Source organism: Bos indicus x Bos taurus, chromosome 8 (genome assembly GCF_003369695.1).
Source record: "Bos indicus x Bos taurus breed Angus x Brahman F1 hybrid chromosome 8, Bos_hybrid_MaternalHap_v2.0, whole genome shotgun sequence".
Lineage (NCBI taxonomy): Eukaryota > Metazoa > Chordata > Mammalia > Artiodactyla > Bovidae > Bos > Bos indicus x Bos taurus.
Window position 1 is genome coordinate 16826668 of NC_040083.1, and position 19976 is coordinate 16846643.

The window sequence follows — 19976 nt, forward strand, 5'->3', positions numbered from 1 at the left end:
AATTCTTGATTAATCAATTTCTTTATTGATTTATTCTATACAATTTATTCTATACAACTTCTTCATATTGTATCTTGTTCAGGTAGGCCTTATCCAATCCAAGATATTAAATTATTTTCCAATTTTTTTAATAACTTCATATTTTTATTAAAACTCTTAGGTCTTAAATTCAATTACTTTTGTATATGGTATAAAATAGTCATAAAACTTTACATTTTTTGAGGAGGATTGCCAGTTGTCTAACACTAATTCCCTACTGATATGAAACTCACATTTCATATAATCTAAATTCTGTTTGAAATTGGGTCAATTGTTATTAATACCTTTTCATTGTTTCTTTGATCTGTCTTTCCCTGCAAAGATCCACAATGTTTTAGTTTTTATACTCTAATAACTCATAGCATTAAATATTGACCTATGATTTTCTTCTATTTCTCCATAGATCTACCTCAGAAATTTTTCAAAATTAATGACTGTGTGTGTGTGTCTGTGTGTTGGGGAAATGAATGTATATGTATATACTACACATATACACATTCATGTGTGTAAAATTTTCTGTCATTTCATGAGATTCTGGAAAGAGGAAATCTGTGTATGTATGTTCAGTATGGCATCTTGATCCATTTTACTTTGACTCTGATTGAATAGATACATCCATTAGTTTTAAATTACAACCAGCCTCACTGGCAACTCTTTAAGAGCAGGATTCATTATGTGCATATGTAAATGTGAATCCATTTGGGAGATTGTGATTGTTATTGAAATATGTGCTTTTAAAGCAGAACTATTACAGTCTAGCAGAAGGTTCAAGGGCAAGTGAATGCTTCTTGGCTAAAATGTAACAATAATAATACAAACAGTTACGATATTACACATCTACAAACCTCCTTCAGCACCCATTATGCACTTGTATATATTTTTTGTAATTCTTTAATAGTTTCTTTTCAGAAAGAATCATTTAGCATAAGGATACTAGTTTGGTTTTTTCCCCCATGAATTTTGTTTTTGACCCTTGCCCCACTTGTTATTTTGTAGCTGAAGAATGTCTCAAATACTTTATTATCTTTTTTTTAGAATTAATGTATATGTTTTAGGAAAAAATTCAGATGAGGAAAAAATGTAAAAGGAACAAGGCTTACCTAGGAACAAGACCTACTTACTTACTGACTTACCTAGCTGCTGAAAAGTTTTGATCTTATGTTTTCAGATGTCTTCACAACACAAAATCCAAATGGCACACAGTCTGAAATATCCGTGAGAGCAACAACTGATCTGAATTTTTCTCTGAGAAACTGTAAGTACTGAAAGGCAGCACTGCAAATAGGAAAAACACTTAAAGCAAGATTTCAAAATAGCACTGCGGACTATTGGGTAGGAAAAGGGTCTTAGTGGAGCTAATAGCATCAGGGAGTCTTAACTCGTAAAATAAGGAGACCCCACCATAGCCATTGCACTGGTACATTCAGAAGGCAAGAATGTTTTTCTACCTTTCTTAGCCTCATAGTTTTGGTTTGAGTGGAAAGGAAAAGAAAATAAATACATTTAGGACTCCAGAAGATTGTTTTTTTCTTAAACCCACATTTTTACTTCTTTCTACTTTGTGCTTTCAGCTTCAAATATTATCTCTTTTTTGCATCTTTATACCGAGTATAACTACTGATAGAGGAAATGAGGAAGTGTTGCCAACATGTCACTTTGGAGGCCATTGCAAGTCTCTAAAGTGTATATACCACATCCCTCACCTTAAAGCATCAATAGCTCATATCTGTGAAACCCAAGAAGACAAGGAAAAGAGGATGAAAGTAAATAGGGCAAGAGAGAATGTTTCTGACTATGACAATATTTAATAGGAAAAACCAGACTCAGCAATGCCTAATAATTAATAAAACTTCTTGACAATAATGGAACATTTTGAGCAATTCCAAAACTTGAAACATAAATATGACATAGGGACATTTTGAGGGCACACGTTAATTTAGACAGATCTCTTATGGGAATTTTGTTTGCATACAGCAGACAACATCTTGAACTGTTTCTTCAACAGGCCAGGTACCTAAAATTCCCTTTAGGAGATGGATTATCGATGACCACAGGACCCATGGAAGAGATTTCAAAACCGTAACTTCTCTTCCCACAATTCAGGACCCCAGAGGATTGTCAAAGTTGGATTGGGATAAGAAATTTTTGCCATTTTCACTGGGGCTCTAACAGAGACTTGTTGAGTGGTGGGGACATTCTGGAGGAGCAAGCTCCCCAAGGAGATGGAAATCTCCAGAATAATTCTGACTAATTATTCTTCTAGTCCCTAAAATGATGAGGACAGGCAGTAGTGAGGCAATCCAGACGTGTTTCTCTCAAATCAAGTGGGGGTTGCAAAGCAGTATTTAAGGATTACATCCCAGTCATTCCAGCCCTGCCTGAGTCCATGTCAGCTCTGGTAATGGATTATTTTTTTCCATCCTTTCTTTCCAACAAGTTACCTATAATAATGTTGTCTGTAGGCTCAGTAGAAATCTCCCTGGAGTAGGATTGCCTGTAATTCATACGACACTCCATCCTTTCCTGTCTGAAGCAAAGTTAACTGAAATTGCCAACTTCATAGGGAGAAAAATAAATGGTCCTCCAGTCACAAAGTGAAAAGTAAAAGTGAAAGTCACTCAGTCATGTCTGACTCTTTGTGACCCCATGGACCATACAGTCCATGGAATTCTCCATGTCAGAATACTGGAGTGGGTATCCTTTGCCTTCTCCAGGGCATCTTCCTGACCCAGGAATCGAACCGGAGTCTCCTGCATTACAGGCAGATTATTTACCAGCTGAGCTACCAGGGAAGCTTTCCAGTCACAACTTCTCCCAAATTGACTCTTATATACCTCCAGATGGACGCATTATAGACTGAGATATAGCCTAAATCAGGCCTGGAAATCCTTGAGCTGTAACCCCAAATTTTAATTGCCCAAACTGATTTGAGTGGTTAGCATGCATATGTTTCCAGCTTACCAGGACACAGCTGCTACCCGCCTCTTTCATGTCATCACACTGAACCAGCAACCAAGTTGTCCTAGGTGGATAGTATTACTTCAGAGCCTGTGCCGGAAACCACGTGAAGCCTGTGTACCTCACCCAACAGAGCTTCCTTAGTGCCAGAGGAAGCGTGTAGCCCCACACTCCCAGTTTCTCCTCTCTCACAAATTATAGGCACATCAATCCCACCTCAGGCAACCTCTTATTGTACAAACATCATTCTTCAGTGGCTGCTTCTTTCCCCTCCTTTAAGGTATCTCAGGAAAATGTCAACAGCGTTCTCTCTGGTTTTGTTGTTGTTGTTATTGTTGGTTTTCTCTCTCCTTTCCTTTGTTCTATTTTTTAGCTTAAAAAATACCTAATTACAAATGTTGAGTCAATATTTTTATATGCCGATAATCCATTATGCCTTTTCCTAGATAAACTCTTCAATGAAACAACCACAACGGCACCTCCTGAAATAGTCAGCCATGAAGAAAGTAAAGAACCTTTTGGAGAAACTACTCACAGTATTAAACTTACAACATTGTAGTCAGACCTGGAGCATGTCATTATATGACTTAAAAATTTAACTTTCATTACTCTGAATATTTCGTAAAGTGATAACGTACTTAAAGAATTCATGCTGCTACAATTTAAAATCACTCTAAAATCTTTTAAATGGTAAAAATCTAGGAATCAATTTTCAGATTTACCTGACAAAGGATAGGAAATGAACTCTTTTCAAAATACAACCTGATTGTAGTAAAATGTATTACAGTTATGTTTATATTAAATATATATTTATATAAAATAGCATATGTGTATAAATATACATTTATATAAATATATTTAATACATTTTAATATAATTTTAAAAGTTATAGTAATAATTTTAACAATCACATACTTGGTAAATAAACTTAACTCTGCTTAGAGTTGATTTTTAGCATTTCCTAAGAATATTAGTGGAGAGTTCAGAGCTAGACTTTACAAAATCAAAATTATCATTTTACTTTTCTGACAGTACTGTTTCTTATAACATACTTGTGAAATCATAACAACTCAGGATGGCTTTTCTCTAAGGTCTTGAAAGAGCAGTGGTCTAATTGAAGACAGTGAACTGTCATTACATGAAACCCTATATTCTCCAGTTCATAAATCCAAGTATATTTCTCATGACTCCTTTAATATGGTTATTCACTTTCTTGAATAACCATATTAGAGTAATATTTAAAAATAGAGATCTTATCATCCTGGTATCCCCCTTCTTAAATACCATCAGTAACTTACTGCTAGGTTTGGGGTCATATTTTAAATTCTTAGCCAGGCATTCAAGTCTGAAGTGATCTGACCATTGAAGAACTTGCCAGTCTCGTTTCTGGTCGCATTCCCCACCCATATTCTCCACACCAGACTACCTGAACCTGCTCAGAACACCTGCGTTTGCTCACCGTGGAATGACCTCTCTCTCACATAGTTTATCTGGCAAACAATTCCTAGTCCTCTGAGCCTTTGTGAAAGCATGACCTCCCTTGCGAAGTGTTTCCGGCTTTTGAAAGTGAATTAGATCCTTCTGTGCATACCACCTGTGCGTTGCTACGAAAGCCCTCATTCTCCTGCAATGTGATGAACAGTGATTCTTGTCTGTCTGCCTCTCAAAGTAAGAGTGTGTTCCTTAAACATAAGACCTGTATCTCGTTCATTTCTGTAACTTTAATGCCACCCACAGGGTCTGGCACATGGCAGGAACTCAAGGTGTAACTGTTACATGACTAGACTAACATAAAAAAATGAACATTCTATCACAATTTTACTAAAGTCAAATTACCTTATTTTGTTATCCTGTTCTATTTTGTTTTTTAAACAGAAGGAACCCAGAGTCCAAATGAGCCTGCATTTTGGACAATGTTAGCTAAAGGTAAACTCATAGTACTTAGGTAGCTGGGAAAATGTTTTGGTTTTCTGAAGTCTTCTGTAAGAAAGCCAAGATCAGTGTAAATTTTTCTAATACTAAGAATTAATATGTCAACATTTTGCTGCCATCATCACGTGAATAGCAAATACAACACAGACCCAGAAAGTTGATCAAGTGTCACATGTCTTCTGATCCTCTCACCAAAAGTTTCTTTCTCCTACAGATGTTACAATCTAGCCATTTAATTTATTTATGATTAAAAATTTTAAATAAGGCTCTTGCTCAATAGTATCCCTCTTTGTATTTGGAGCAGTATGTGTATAAGGACACGGGGATGCATGAGTGAATGCAAAGTAGATATCAAAATATATGCATGCACAAAAGTAATATGTAAACCATAAATGTACATGCATTCATTTATAAATCACATGCATAGCATTTATATGTATGCATGTATACACATAACATGTATATTATCAATGAATGTATACATGCATAAATATAATTCATGTATCACACATATGCATGCATTATGTGAATTATATGCCATATTTGATGGATCCTCATTTGCAGATTCTGTATTTGTGAATTTACCTACATTTAAAATTTCTTTGGAACTCTCCAAATCAATACTTTCAGAACTTTCACAGTCATTGATGGACACACACAGAGTAGCAAAAATAAATTTAATTGCCTGAAGCTCTTGTTCCCAGCTAAAGTATAACAAAGGCCTTTTTTTCCCAGCTGTCTTGCTGTAAACAAAATATCTTTTTTTGTGGCCTGTTTAGTGTAAGGTGTTTTGCATTTTTGTGCTTTCTGCTGGCTATTTTGCTATTTTAAATGCCCTCCATGTGTAGTATTACAATGCTATTTGGTTCCTAAATAGGAGAAGGCTGTTATGTACCTCAGGAAGAAAAATGTGTGTATTATATAAGCTTCATACAGGTGTGAGTTATAATGCTATTGATTGTGAGCTCAGTGTTAATGAATCAGACTGTAGCCCACCAGGCTCCTCTGTCCATGGGATTTCCCAGGCAAGAATACTAGAGTGGGTTTCCATTCCCTTCTCCAGAAGATCTTCCCAACCCAGGAATGGAATCTGGGTCTCCCTCATTGCAGGTGGATTCTTTACCTCCTGAGCCACCAGGGAAGTATAATCAATCAGCCATATATACTAAATAAAGTGTCTCTAAACAGAAACATACATAAAACAAGGTTACTGGGTCAAAAACAAGGTTATATGACCAGAGGCTCATAAGAACCTAACGCTGTATTTCCCTTAGGAATGATGATGGTTCAGTATTCATTTAATTCAGTGCTTACATGACTTAATGACTACCATGAAAAATGAGAATGAACTGTATATAGTATACACACACATCTACACACACAATAATTTTAGTAAGTGAATTTTGTTTACCATAACACCAATTTATTGTTTTAACAGCTATAAATGCAACCACCAGTGAGGACAACCAACGAGATCAATTTTTTCACCCAATTCCAAGTAAGAGCAAAATACTTCAATTAAATGGATACATAAATACTCACACACATTTTAGTGTCTAGATGGCGATACTGTTTTCCTCAGTAAGGTGTGGTATTTGTAAGAGAGTAGTATGGTGACTGATGTTACACTAGAGAGGACATTTACAGTTTTAGGAGAGGCATGGTTTCTAAACAGTGTTCTCCATGACCACATTGCAGATATTTCCATCTTCCTGTTGTGTAACTTCTATTCCTGGAAGTAAATAGAAACAGTAAACTAAATGGAGTTGTAGGCAAATGAACAATACATAGGATGCAGTTTTTTTTAATTGAAAGACTTGTTTAGAGCAGTTCTAGGCTACAGAAAAATCGAGTAGAAAGTAAAGAGTTCTCATATATTCCACCCACTTAGTTTTCCTTGTTATTAACATCTTCCAGTGGTGTGGTGCATTTTTTTTTAATAATTGATGAGCCAATATTGATACATTGTTATTAACTAAGCTTCACAGTTTACATTAGAGTTCATTCTTTGAGTTGCACAATGCTACAGGTTTTCACGAATATCTTGTGTCCACCATTACAACCATACAGAGTAGCTTCAGTGCCCTAAAAATTTTCTGTGATCTACTTAGCCATCTTTCCCTTCCCCAACCCTGATCTTTCTGTTGTCTCTATAGCTTTGCCTTTTCCAAAAGGTCAAATAGTTGGAAACATACATGTATTCTTTTCAGAGTGGCTTCTTTGGCTTAGTACTCTGCATTTAGGTTTCTTCTGTGTCTTTTTGTGACTTGACAGTTTACTACTTTTCATCACTGAATAATATTCCAGTATATGGATGTACTGGTATGTTTATCCATTCACCTATTGCAGGACATCTGGACTGTTTCCAAGTTTTGGCAATAATGAATAAAGCTGCTATAAACATTCATGCGTAGGTTTTTGTGTGGTCATAAGTTTTCAACTCATTCGGGTAAATACCAAGGATTGTGACTGCTGAATCATGGGGTAAGACTATGTTCAGATTTGTAAGAGATCACCAAACTGCCTTCCAAAGCGGCTGTACCATTTTGCATTCCCACCACCAACAAACGAGAGAATTCCTGCTGCCGGATGTAGTTTTCATTAATGGCTTGATTTTATTTATATGAATAAAAGAACTCCTGACTTTGATGGAAAATTTCATAACCAGGCATCATATTAATTTTCCCCAAACCTCTGTCCTATGTAAATACACTGAAAAAGAAATAGCATCTGGTAATACATGTAGGGCCTACCACCATAATTCTGTGCTGGGTTATTTGACACTTAATGCCACTTGCCTTTCAGTGAGTCAAGAAAATGGTGTCAGTCTTCTTTATTTAGAAAAGTGACAACCAGTAATAACAATGTTCTGGAAATATTTTGTCTTTTCGAGTAATGAAAGTGAGCATGATGGATTTTCTATTGCGTGTTGAGCACCTACCACACTTTACGTATGTCGTTGTGTCAATCCTCACAGCAATTCCATGAAAGCTGGTATTATCTCCATTTTACAGATGAAGAAACTGTGGCTTGGGGGGGGGGCGGGGCGCTGGGAAAAACCTGTCCCAACTTGTAATTAGCTTTTCTATAATTTCCAATGGTTAGGAATTTCAAACCCTTCTTTAGTTTTGACCATCACCTTGATAAACAAATGTACTATAAGCACACCTCTTTACAAAAGCCCTTTTAATTCAGGAGCACAGCCCATTTTAATATAATTTATTTCCAAAATAATCTGCCTCAAAGTCAAGATATCAGTCATTCACAACTGTATACATTTCTCTCCCCTTGGCCTAGGATTGCACATGGACAATTTTAATTTTTTTAATATAAGAGAGTATACACATGGGAATTTGTCATTGCTTATTACCAAAACATCATTACCTGAAAAAAAATCATGAAAAATCATTGGAACTTTTGAGTGAAAAGATGTTGGGGGAGAAGGGACAAATAGCAACATGATCATTTAAAGTCACCATTACATGCCTATTAAGTCAGACATATATTCAGGAAGATATAAGATTTGGCAGTAAATATATATATTTATTCTTCAGTAAAAAGACTTTTGATGTTTCTGGATCCAGACATGATTTTAATCATATGTTTAGAAAGTTAGCTAAGTTTCCATTTCTTTAACATCAAACACACTAGATTTGATCACAGTAATAAAAAGACAAATTCAGTTCTTAAGCCTTGTGGAGGAAGCACTGTAGTACATCATCCTTTTAACTTAAAAGAAAAATCAACTCCTGCCAACAGGAGAAATGAATATTTCTCTCCTGAAGGACTAATCCCATGTGTGTAATTTCATCACGTTTTTAATAGTAATCTCTTCCAAGTCTTGGATTGGTTTTTAATTATACAAGGAGGAAGACTGATACATGTTTTAACATCTGGTCACCTGGATTTGATACCAGATTTTGCCACTTACTAGCTATGTGCCAAGGGCAAATCCATAAACTTCTGTGATCCTGGAAAATGGAGTGAGGGTCAGCTCCTCCAAGATTGCTGTGAAGGGAAAAGGTTAAAAAAAAAAAAAAGTTGAGAGTCTTTGTCCATAGGAAGTGGCCTATAGCCTTCTCCTTGGCATTGCATGAAGGTAGAGGGGAGAGTGCAGTGAAGACTCTGGGTGGCAAAGGCGTCTCTCCAGTTGCATTGTGATCCTTATTCTGCCAGAAAAACTTGCTGAACACAGTCACTCTTTCCCACTGCATTTTCTTTCTTTCCTCTTAGACTCTGATGTGAATACTACATGGGAAGACAACACGGCAAGAATACAGGAAGCCAAGTTAAAATTAATGCTGGGCATCTCACTGATGACCCTCTTCCTTTTTGTCGTCCTGTTGGCAATCTGCAGTGCCATGCTGTACAAAATGAAGATGATGAAGTAAGTCTGCAGACCTCACAGCCTTTAAAACACAGGACAGGACACTCCCACTCTCCTTTCCTCAGTAGAGGGCTGGGCAAACACGACTCCCAAGTTTATAAGGTATTCAGTTTGGCTCCTTTGCCTCTCTTTGGAGAGGACCATGGAGCTGTCTCTCAAGGAGTATCACACTTGAACTTGTCCTCAATATTTTAAATAATCATCTAGAGAAACAACCCTTGTCAATTGGGAAGGTGATAGAGAAGCTAATGCATTCTTTTTCCATAGCCTTGAGACAAAAGGGGTTATGAACTCTGTTCTAAATAGCACATCTGTGTAGAGTCTAACATTTTTCATTTATCTAGTGTAATAATAAATAGACAATATATTGGACAGAATTCATATATTATTTTAAGATGCTTTTCTAAGTCAAGCTGCAAACACACACAAAAACAGTTCTTGATGTATGTTTCTGTTTTCAGATATAAACAAGCATGTCAGACTGGTCAATACTCTGTCAACCCAGAGCTGGCCACCCTATCTTACTTTCATCCATCAGAAGGCGTATCAGACACATCATTTTCTAAGAGTGCTGAGAGCAGCACATTTTGGGGCACCACTTCTTCAGAATTAAAGAAGTCAGACACAAGGTCAAAATCTAGGATGACAGACATGACTTCCACAGCCTCAGAGGAAAATGAGGAGTCAGACATGATTCAGAGTGAGGAGCCCAGCGAGGAACCCACAGACGATTAGACAACTGTAATATTTTTGTCATAAAAAATACCTTCGTGATGCTCATTTATAATTTGGAAACTCTGCCGAGACCAAGTTTTCCCAGTGTCTTCAAAGGAGGGCATATTCAATAAAATTCTCTCAGCTATAAGAAGTATTTAAGGGAAAAAATATAAGGAAATAAGGTGTGAAAAAGTTCATCAAGTAAAAAATGATCCTGTTAAGTGACTTATGCAAAATATTCATTCTAGGCTGGCTCTTTTTAAAATACGAGTATGTCATTTTTTTACCTTACCTGTGGGCATTTTAGGGAATTTCGGGGCAACCACTTCTATGCCCCTCCCCACCACCAAAGCAAAAAGAACACACCCATTGCTGTTTACTGGCAAAACAGGTGTGCCGTATCAAGAGACAAAACTAGTATTAGAGACTCCTGGCATTCTTCAATTGTTTCAAAGTCATCAGGGTGCTCTCATGGGACAGTAAGATTTAGGGGAAAATATTTTTTCCACTTTTAAAGTATCCATAACCATTTGCGATATCATTGTTTTCCAGAAGAAGAGAAAGGAAGGAGGGATTCCAGCATCTAATTTCCTAGAGGGGGATTTATGGGTCCTGAATATTTTAGGGCTAGAGGCCCCTACCTTCTCTCTCCCCACCAAGCACCCGTGCTTGGTATGTGGTATTGGGGGAGGGGAAAGCATTTCAAAGACTAATTTATGTAATCAATGACTTATGAAACTATCTATCCTAGGAGTATTTCAGTTTACAGAGAAGACCAATGGAATCGGGATACTGTTTCCCTTTTAGGAGTGTTTCAACTGGAAGGATTTTAGAAACATGTAATCAGATCCTTTGTGGATATGTGTGGATGATGGGGAGGGAGAGAGCTGGGGCAGTGTCATTGTCTTCCTAAATTCTCACCTACTTTATGCTACGCACTTTGACACATTATATCACATAGAATTCTACCACCCTGTGCAAGACAAGTTTATTAGACAGACCAAAAAATGAGAACTTGGGTAAACTGCATACCTTGTCTAAGAGACAGGCAAAGTTTAGATGCGCTTTGACACTGAAGTTCTCTCCCTGATCCATGAAGGTTAACAGTCAAACTTGTAACAAGTCCAAGGATGTTTAGAGGCAAGGTAGGCATCCACAAGGCAGGGGATTCCTTAACCCAAATGTCCTTTCAGCTCTTGGGAGATTGTTTTCCCTAAATGTAGGTTAGGTCTCTATGAACCTCCTTCCCTGTAGAAGATAGACGCACACACACACTACACTCATATGCCACTACCCTACCATCCATTCTCAGAATCATCCTTCTCTCCCCATTTTCTCCCCTGACATCAGCTCCAGCCTGCCCATTGGCTGGAAAAGCTACAAGACGCCGCCTCCGAGTAGCCGCAGACTATATAAGGCAGAAGTAGCAGTGGGCTGGGGGGTTCGCCTTTTCCCGGTACTGTCACCGCAACAGTGCAGGCGCGTTTTCGGAGCCAGGTGAGGTGAACCTCGAGCAGTAGTCCATGCTACGCTCCGTGGGTTACTTTTGCCGTTTTCTGTGCCCTTTTGACAGCCCCGGGGGTCGGTGCCAGCATTTGTACTGCCAGTTCAGGCACCAGGAAATGCGGTGGGAATTGAGTAAGGAAGGTAGTTGCAGCAGCTTGGAGGTGCTCGGGCTACAGAGGAGCCAGGGTGAATTAATGGGTGAGAAAGGGCTCGTGGGAAGGTCAGGTGGGTTTGGGGAAGGGTTGGCTACCAACCGTTCCTGCCTTCTCCCTTCACTAATCCTTGGAAGAACCCAGGAGGTTTCTTGATTGGAAATAGGTGTAAGGGTTACTTTTGTCTTCAGTTCTAAAGTACTGCAGCTTGAGAAAGTGAATCAATATAGCATTACTATGGCTAAAATAGTATGGTAAATTTACTGTGGTAAAGAATCTGCCTGCGATGCAGGAGACCTGGATTCCATCCCTGGGTCGGGGAAGATCTCTGGGAGAAGGGAATGGCAACCCACTCCAGTATTCTTACCTGGGAAATTCCATGGATACAGGAGTCTGGTGTGTTACAGTTCATGGGGTTGCAAAGAGTCTAACATGACTGAGTGAATTTCACTTTTCATGGCTAAAATGCCCCCCGCCGCCCCCCCCCCCCCACCACCACCAAAATTGGTTTCTCATCGTTGACATAACTTGTGGATACCTTTGTAGGTATCATTTTAAAATGCAGCCAAGGTACTGGGGCAGTGGGCCTGAAGGATGTCTGATAGTCCTTACTGATGTCTCTTTCCTCTCCCCTCTCCCCCAGTCTAGATGTCAGGAGTGGGTCACAGAGCCCAGACTGATGTGTGTGTGTGTGCTGGGAGGGCGCGTGTCTTCTCATTTGCCCCCTGCTGACCCTCCAAGCCACTATTAAACCTGGAATTCCTAAACAGGTTGTCTGGACCTCTGATCTGTTTGTTTCCTCTTAAAGGACATAGTAATACCAGTTTCTTTTAAACTTGTTTCTCCCCCTATTCTGAAACACCCCTGCGTTTCCCTCTGATGCTCTTAAGCTGCCTCTTCCCCAGCCCTCCAAGAGGGCTGTTTACCACCATGTAGCTACTTAAGGGCAATTCCTATAGAGCGGCTGTTCTGGGAAACAAGGACTTTGCCTTGGGACGAGGAACCAAGTAGTTAGAATCTGCATGAGTAAGATTTTCCAGCATCGCACTCTAGGATCAGGAGAATTAAGAACTAGTCCTCAATCCGTCTTACTTGTCCCTCCCACCTAAAGTATGTTGGAGCTCGAGATATACCGAGTAGTGAGGGTGCCATGGAGATCCTGTTTGAGGGTGTCTTCCTGAGAGCCTTTTGAGTGTCCCCACAGTTCCTGAAGCCAGGAGGGGGTTACATCCAGGGACATTTGGGAAGATGGTAGACTGGGCTGGCCATCCGGAGAGAAACTCTGCCCGGCTAACCTAGCGCTCACCTTGAGCGCCCAGCCCTACGAGGGTGGCCCCGCCCACTGCTGCGGCTAAGGGGCGGGGCAAAGGTCACGTGGCTGGGAGGCGGGGCGAGGAGCGGGTGGGCAGGCGTGTAGTTTCCTGCTCCTCGTACGCGGGATCCTGGTTTGCTGGTTGCAAGGTGCAAGTGCACAGTACTGTGTGGTTTTATCCTCGCTCTTTGCCACCCATCCCCAGTGTGGACTTAAGGAGTTTCCTGAGCTCTGGTAAAAGGTGGTGGGTGGGGTGGAAACCGGCTTGTGGCACGGTGTAGTTACAAATCAGAAGAAGTTCTTCCCAATCGCCTCTAGCCTGAGGAAAGGTTGTAACTCCGCCTCTGACTTCAAAATTTGCCCTCCAAGTCTAGCTTCTGGTGGAGCAAAATCATTTTAAACTTCTGACATGAAGGGAAATAATATTATGTCTCCCCTCCAACCCAGCCCCCATAGCACCCCAATGCGCTGCTTAAACATCCTTTCCTGAATCATGGCAACAAAATAAAACCCAGCTTATGCCAAAATGCAGTTCTGGCTGGTTACCCAGAGTTTACTTCCCCTTCCAAGTTTCTTTCAAGAAAAATCAGAACCAGTTACTTTTGATTTGTAGGTTAATTCTCATGCTTATGCCTGCTCTTCACCTTTTTCCTTCTCCATCAAAATGCCCCACACCTTTGTCACACACTTTGCTTTGGCTTTTAATAGAGTTAATTTCTTAATAGAGAATGAATGGTAAAGTGAAAGGCTAGTGAGCCAAAGGAAACCTCATTGTGTAAAGAGGAAGCACGTGTGTGTTATCAAAAGGTGTAAGTTATCTAAAATAAATTAAGAGGTTTGAAAAGTATAATTTGGACAACATCTCATATCTGAAATCTCTTGTTTTTGAGAGGGGAGAAGTGTGTAAATTATGCCGTAATTGACATTGGAAAGTGTATCTTGGAAAGAGGGAAGAGATGGTAATTTCCTTATTTAAAAAGTCAGGAAGGACCTGCCAGGTATTGTGAAGGGCCATGGCTGGCAGCCTTATCTCTTGGCACTGTTCTGGGTTTCCTCAGGAGTATGGATCCAGCTGCTTTCGAGTTTTACTTGTTAATTTTTTTTTTTTTTTTAGATTTTTTTAATGGTTGGTTGTGGAACGGTGTATTTGGCTTCCTTTTGTGTTTGAGGCATTCTGTAGAACAGAAGGGACCTTAGGACCTTAGTGAGAATGTTGAGAACCACTGAATTTTTAAAAGAAGACTCATGCTTTAAAAAAACTTTCTTTTACGACAGTGGAAATGTATTTTTGAGAGATTATGTACAATTCCGTGTAAGCAGCATTCAGCTCTTTGAACTGTTGCCAAATTGTCACTGCCTAGTAAATAATAAGGTAAATAATATATATCTAAACCATGTCACATTTGACACAGTTTAATATGTATAGGCATGACCTGTCACACAGATGTGTAGCTACGCTGGTAATAAGACGTGAATATTTTAATCAGTCATAGGAATGAGCTAGAATTTGAAAGACTTAATCAGTGATTTTCATTGTCCTTCTCATTCCAAGAACTGACCTGTTCGTCAGCCCCTCCCTGTGTTTAAGGCTGGGTTTGGGAAAGTTACTGTCCCTGTGATAGGAAGCTCTTTGTCCAGGATATTTTGGAGTCTGCACTTCATCTTGAGTGATGTTGAAAGATAAACTTATCTCACATTAACAACTCTAGGCACAACTATGGAACAACTGGAAAGAATCGACAAAGAAATCAAGTCAGTCAAGACTGAAGTTGAAGAAAAGCAGAAGATGCTCCCCAAGTTTACATTAGCGCTTGAAGAGCTATCGCAAAGTCCCATGGTCTCCTTGAGTGACACAAATGTGAAACAAGGTTTTCCTGAAAACAGCCTGCTCCCACAAGAAAAGTGGAATGAACCATCAAAAAACAAAGAGAGTCAGCCTACAAAGTACATGATGGACCACACATGTCCAGCAACTGACCTTGAATATGATCCCTTGCTCAATTACTCCGTAGCACTGCTTGGAGCATCTAAAGGAAGGCAGGGTGAGACTGACAGTCAGCCCTTCTGGAAAAAATCTGTGGGTAAAAATTGCCACAAGTCCCTGGAGAGTCAAAGACCTTATGTTTCACCCATAAGAATTAAAATAAATCTTCAAGATTCTGATGAAGATGACCTTGTAATGGATGTACCTCCAATCATTCCTGTTTCTAGGAAATCTAAACGCTTTAGAGGCTTTAAATATCAGAATATGGAGGAAAGGATACAGGTAGTGCCTCCGGAGGAAAGAAATCTTCAGATCAGTGGCATAGAAGAGGAAAAAACAGGTGAAACCCAACTAACCGCACACAGAGAAGATGACAGTAACAAGCTAGAACCATCAAGATCACTCATGAAAACCTCACTAGATGCTAAAACTAAGATAAACACGTGTGGTGATCAAAACCACATTTCTAAGATGGGAAGCTTTGGTGGTGAGAAGATGCATGTTTGCATTTCAGGGGAAAATATATCTTATGCCCCTCCCAGGCACAAAGAAATCCAGACAGGAAGTCATAGTGAAAGGTATCCAAAGAGGACAAGACATGTAAAAACTGATGATACTCAAAAAGAAGAGACTGAATGGCTATCTTCACCAAGCCAACTCCAATTCTCTTATTCAGACGATCACTTGAAAGACAAAGTTCTGACAGCACCAGACGATAGTCAAGACTTGACTATTTTTGAAGACAGCAGGTTAGTTGAATTTGGTTTAGATAAGGAATATACTGGAAATGACACTCCCTCTGACTCTGACACTACGAAGGAATGTCTTCGAATTTTCAGTGAGTTCACACAAAGCCAAGATCATGAGGGAGAGACTGCTAAACAGGTTGGTCACTTTTATTTTTTTAATCCTTTTCCTAAATCTAAAAGCGTTTCCCTTAAATACATATTCTCTATATTCTAAACTTTATAAAATATATGTACCATCTATTATATATTTCTAATATTAAAATTAAGATACTATAATAAAAATAAAATTTTAATTTAAATAACATTTATTTAATAAAAATAATAATGAAATATATTTATAATATTATAATTAATAATGTATTAGAATGACAAGGCTAAACCTTGGTAAGTGGCCAGCCATTACATCTTGCAAGCTTGACAGTTTCCAGAGGCCATGGTATTATGTACAGTAACTGATAGCTGATTTGTCAAATTAAAGGAATCTTTTATAGGAATATCTGTGCATGTCAAATTATCCAAAATAAGTTATTTTTTGTGAATTATTTTTTAATAATTTGCCCAGTGTTTTGCATTTTGGATTTCTGTGGCTCTTCAGGAAACATAATAAATTTGCTTTTACTACACTGAAATTGGATAACTCTTGTCGTTTTCCCACTAGGCTTCAGGAAAGCAAATGGAATTAGATATGCTGTATTACCAAAACATTTCTGGACCAAAAAGGAGAATTGCACACACTGCCAAGGTTGAGGTGAGTCATTTTGTTTCTCTTTCTGTCCCCCATCCCTCCCTCCCTCCCTCCCTCTGGCTTTCTCGCTGCACTTAATATAAAGTTACATTGTCATTTCAAGCTCAAGTGTATTCTAGTACTTGTTACCTTTTATCCACTAGGGGGCACAAGCGGGCAGTCAACAAATACATTGCCTACTTGTAAGAGTTTTTCAAAACCTTCCTTTTTTCCCCATTATCTAACATTTTCATTAAAAGCAGGTATATTGTTTTTGTATAACCTTTGAACTATGAATTAATATGGTCAATCCTCATTATTTTCAGATTCTGTTTTTGCAGATTCATCTATTCAGTAAAATGCATTTGTATCTTTAAAATCAATACTGATGCTTTTGTGGTCCTCTGTAGATACACACTGGAGAAGGATATGGTAACCCACTCCAGTGTTCTTGCCTGGAGAATCCCATGGATGGAGAAACCTGGTAGGCTGCAGTCCGTGGGGTCGCACAGAGTCAGACACGACTGAAGCGACTTGGCAGCGGTGGCGGGTAGACACACACAGTGGCAAAAAAAAAAAAAAAATTGAATTCCCTGACATACACATTCCCAGCTAAGACTAAACACTGCACCACGGCCTTCTTGTCCAGTGGTCATACTGTTAATCTTATCTGAGTCTATTTAGTGCCATGTTTTCTGCATTTTTGTGTGCTTTGTTGGTGATTTTGTTATTTAAAATGGTCTCCAGGTGGAGTCCTGTCCTCTGTTCCTTGGAGCAAGAAGATTGCACTGTGCCTGACAGAGAAAATGTGTGTTAAAACAACTTTGTTCAGGCATGAGTTATTAGTGCTATTGACCACAAATTCAATATTAATCAGCAGTCTACTAAATGAAGTATTTTTAAACAGAAACACACACATCGCAAGGTTATGTATTGACTTATGCAGCTGTTGTGAGATGCCTGTAGTAGGAGCAGTGGTTTGGTATTCTCTAACCCCTTGTTTGCCAGACTCTTATCGAATCTAACTAGAGTGAGTAAAGGGACTTGACTGTTTTCAAAAGTAATTTGAACCTCTTATAAATTTATATTATAAATGTTTAAGTTCTTTTATGAGATGTAAAAATGTTATTTAACGCAAACTTTGTCTGCACTCATCTCTATTACTTGTACTTGGTATATACTCACAGTAGAATCTTTTGCATGTCATAAAAAGAATTTATGCTTCTAAGTCGCAGATAACAGCTCAAATTCCAGTTCTCAGAAGAGTTGAATGTCCTTGAACAAATATTTAATTTCTTTGTGCTTCATTTCCATGTCCATGAACTGGAAGTAGTGAATGCCTGCCTATCCCAGAGCCAGATATTATAGATATTTACTAAACTAGTTTCACTCCCCTTCTGTCTTATGAAAAAGGTTTTGCTAGAGGCTAATCTTGTTTCCTGTTCATTGCAAATGTTGTGATATTTATAGTTTTCATTTTACTGTGCTATATAGTATCTTTCCAAATTCATAATTTAAATGATTGTTGGTTTCATCAGTGACTTTTTAAAAAAATAAATTCTTAGGCATAGAAGTAACTGGACCAAAGAAGATAAATTTATTGTTTAAAAAATATTTTGCCGTTTTGCCTTCTAGAAGGGTTGTGACAGTTTACAGTCCTACAGTGTTCAGAGTTCCCTCCCCACAAACCTTACAGAAAGTGGATATTGTTTTTTTTAAACCTGTAAATCTGAGTGAAATTTTATTTCCTTATTTTGTATTGCATTTCTTTGATTACTGGTGAAGCTGAACATTTTGTGATATGTTCCCTTCTAGTAATGAACATTGCTATGGAGGAGTCTGATGCTACTTTGCTATCACTCCCAGTGTGGGTCGCCTGATGCGTTTGCCTGGCTATCTAGAGGATTCTCTTCTTAACTTTGAATTCCAGTAACTTGAGTAGAATGTCTTATTAACACTTAAACCTGCAGACAAAGTATCTTTTTCTTATAAGATTATATTTTCTTTCTTATTTCAAGAAAAATTTCTTATATGCTTAAATAGTTGTTCAGTTTTATTATTTCAATTTATTTCGGGGTATACTCCAGTTATGTGTGTATTAGAGCACATATAGTATTATTCATGCATGTTCGCTTAGTCATGTCCAGCTCTTTGCAACCCCAGCACTCTGTCCAGGCTTCTCTGTCCATGGCATTCTCCAGGCAAGAACACTGGAGTGGGTTGCCATTCCCTTCTCCAGGAGATCTTCCTGACCCAAGGATCAAATCTGGGTCTCCTGCATTGGCAGACCGGGTTCTTTACCACTGAGCCACCTGGGAAGCCCATGTAGTATCATAAATGTAGGCATTTCCAAAGAGCTTTTGTGCAAAGAGGAACTTGAAATTATCCATCTTATCAATTTTTAAAATCAGTTTTCTTTTGTATTATGTTGATGTTTATTGGTATCAACCTGAAAACAGATGACTAGTCTGTTCAGGGGACTAATCTTGTTACTAATTAATTGCACTGGGATCTTTCAGACCCAAAAACAAGTAGTGCACATGATGACTGCCGTTAAGGACGGGCAGGCTTTTGATCCTGCCACTTCAGAACAGAAGAAAAATACCTTTGTATGTCCAGCCTCTCAGAGCCAGAGGAAAGCCTTAGGAGGTATGAGAAAAGCTTTTTTTAGCCAATTATTTAATAAATGAAATTTTACTTTATTGTAAAAAACACTTTCTATAAAGTCCATATATTACCAATTATATCACTTAAAGTTTTACATGAAATAATATGATTAGCATGATGTTTATATGTTGGGCAATAGTCATTTTGCATGCATTCTTACATGAGGCAAGTTGCTTTATAAATTAAATTTGTTCTTCTAGGTTATCCTGGAGTTGGTCACTTGGAATCCTTTTGTGTTTGCATTTTTTTTTCTTCAAGGGAAAAATATATATTAATATCTCAAGCCTATAAGCAAAACATTGTGAAATTCTGAGTTGATTAAAATAAACTCAAATCATCTGAGACTAATGACATTAAAATATACGTTTTCCTTTTTCTCTCATTTGTATTGAACTTCTTAGAAAATTCATGTACATCAAGCAGCCTTCATGAGGATGTAGTTCCTTCAAAGGAAAATCCAGTTGCAAAGCCAAACAGATCACACATTCCTGTGAAAACTATTGCTTCTTTTCCTGTTAAGGTACTATAAACTCAGTCTGAGGACCAGAGCTTTATCTCTAATAACTGTCTAATCCTGCCCACATATTGATCCCCTTAGAGGGTGGCTGTATTCTTCTCTCTTGAAAATCTCTAATTCAGATAAATGCCAAACCTCCTGAAGAGAAATTTCAACCTTTTTGGTGACCCTTAAATAGAGTTATTTATGCCTATTTGTCACTTTCAGTTAATTTGGTTTTCCTGGCAGGCTACATTCCATGGGATTGCAAAGAGTCGTACACGACCGAGAAACTGAACATGCACACATGCATCCTTGGAAATGTTAGGCATGTATTTTTCAGACCTGTATGC

General features: G+C 38.4%; 1 protein-coding gene across 10 annotated transcripts in view; it reads left to right on the forward strand.

The window, feature by feature from the left end:
- Nucleotides 1-19976, forward strand: part of LOC113896944 (RNA exonuclease 1 homolog) — a 57365-nt gene that overhangs the window by 2454 nt on the left and 34935 nt on the right. For 3 of the 10 annotated variants that reach the window (XR_003512192.1, XM_027549080.1, XM_027549081.1), the window contains exons 2-10: nt 1208-1294; nt 3444-4923; nt 6368-6427; nt 9163-9316; nt 9778-11530; nt 14713-15872; nt 16395-16484; nt 18980-19109; nt 19529-19647. Coding sequence is in view for 6 of the 10 variants with exons in the window: in XM_027549075.1 (XP_027404876.1) it covers nt 14721-15872; nt 16395-16484; nt 18980-19109; nt 19529-19647 (1491 nt within the window). In the remaining 4 variants the exon portion in view is untranslated. The remainder of the gene's footprint in view (nt 1-1207; nt 1295-3443; nt 4924-6367; nt 6428-9162; nt 9317-9777; nt 11531-14712; nt 15873-16394; nt 16485-18979; nt 19110-19528; nt 19648-19976) is intronic. The other 7 variants (XM_027549075.1, XM_027549074.1, XM_027549076.1 and 4 more) reach the window with 7 other exon arrangements.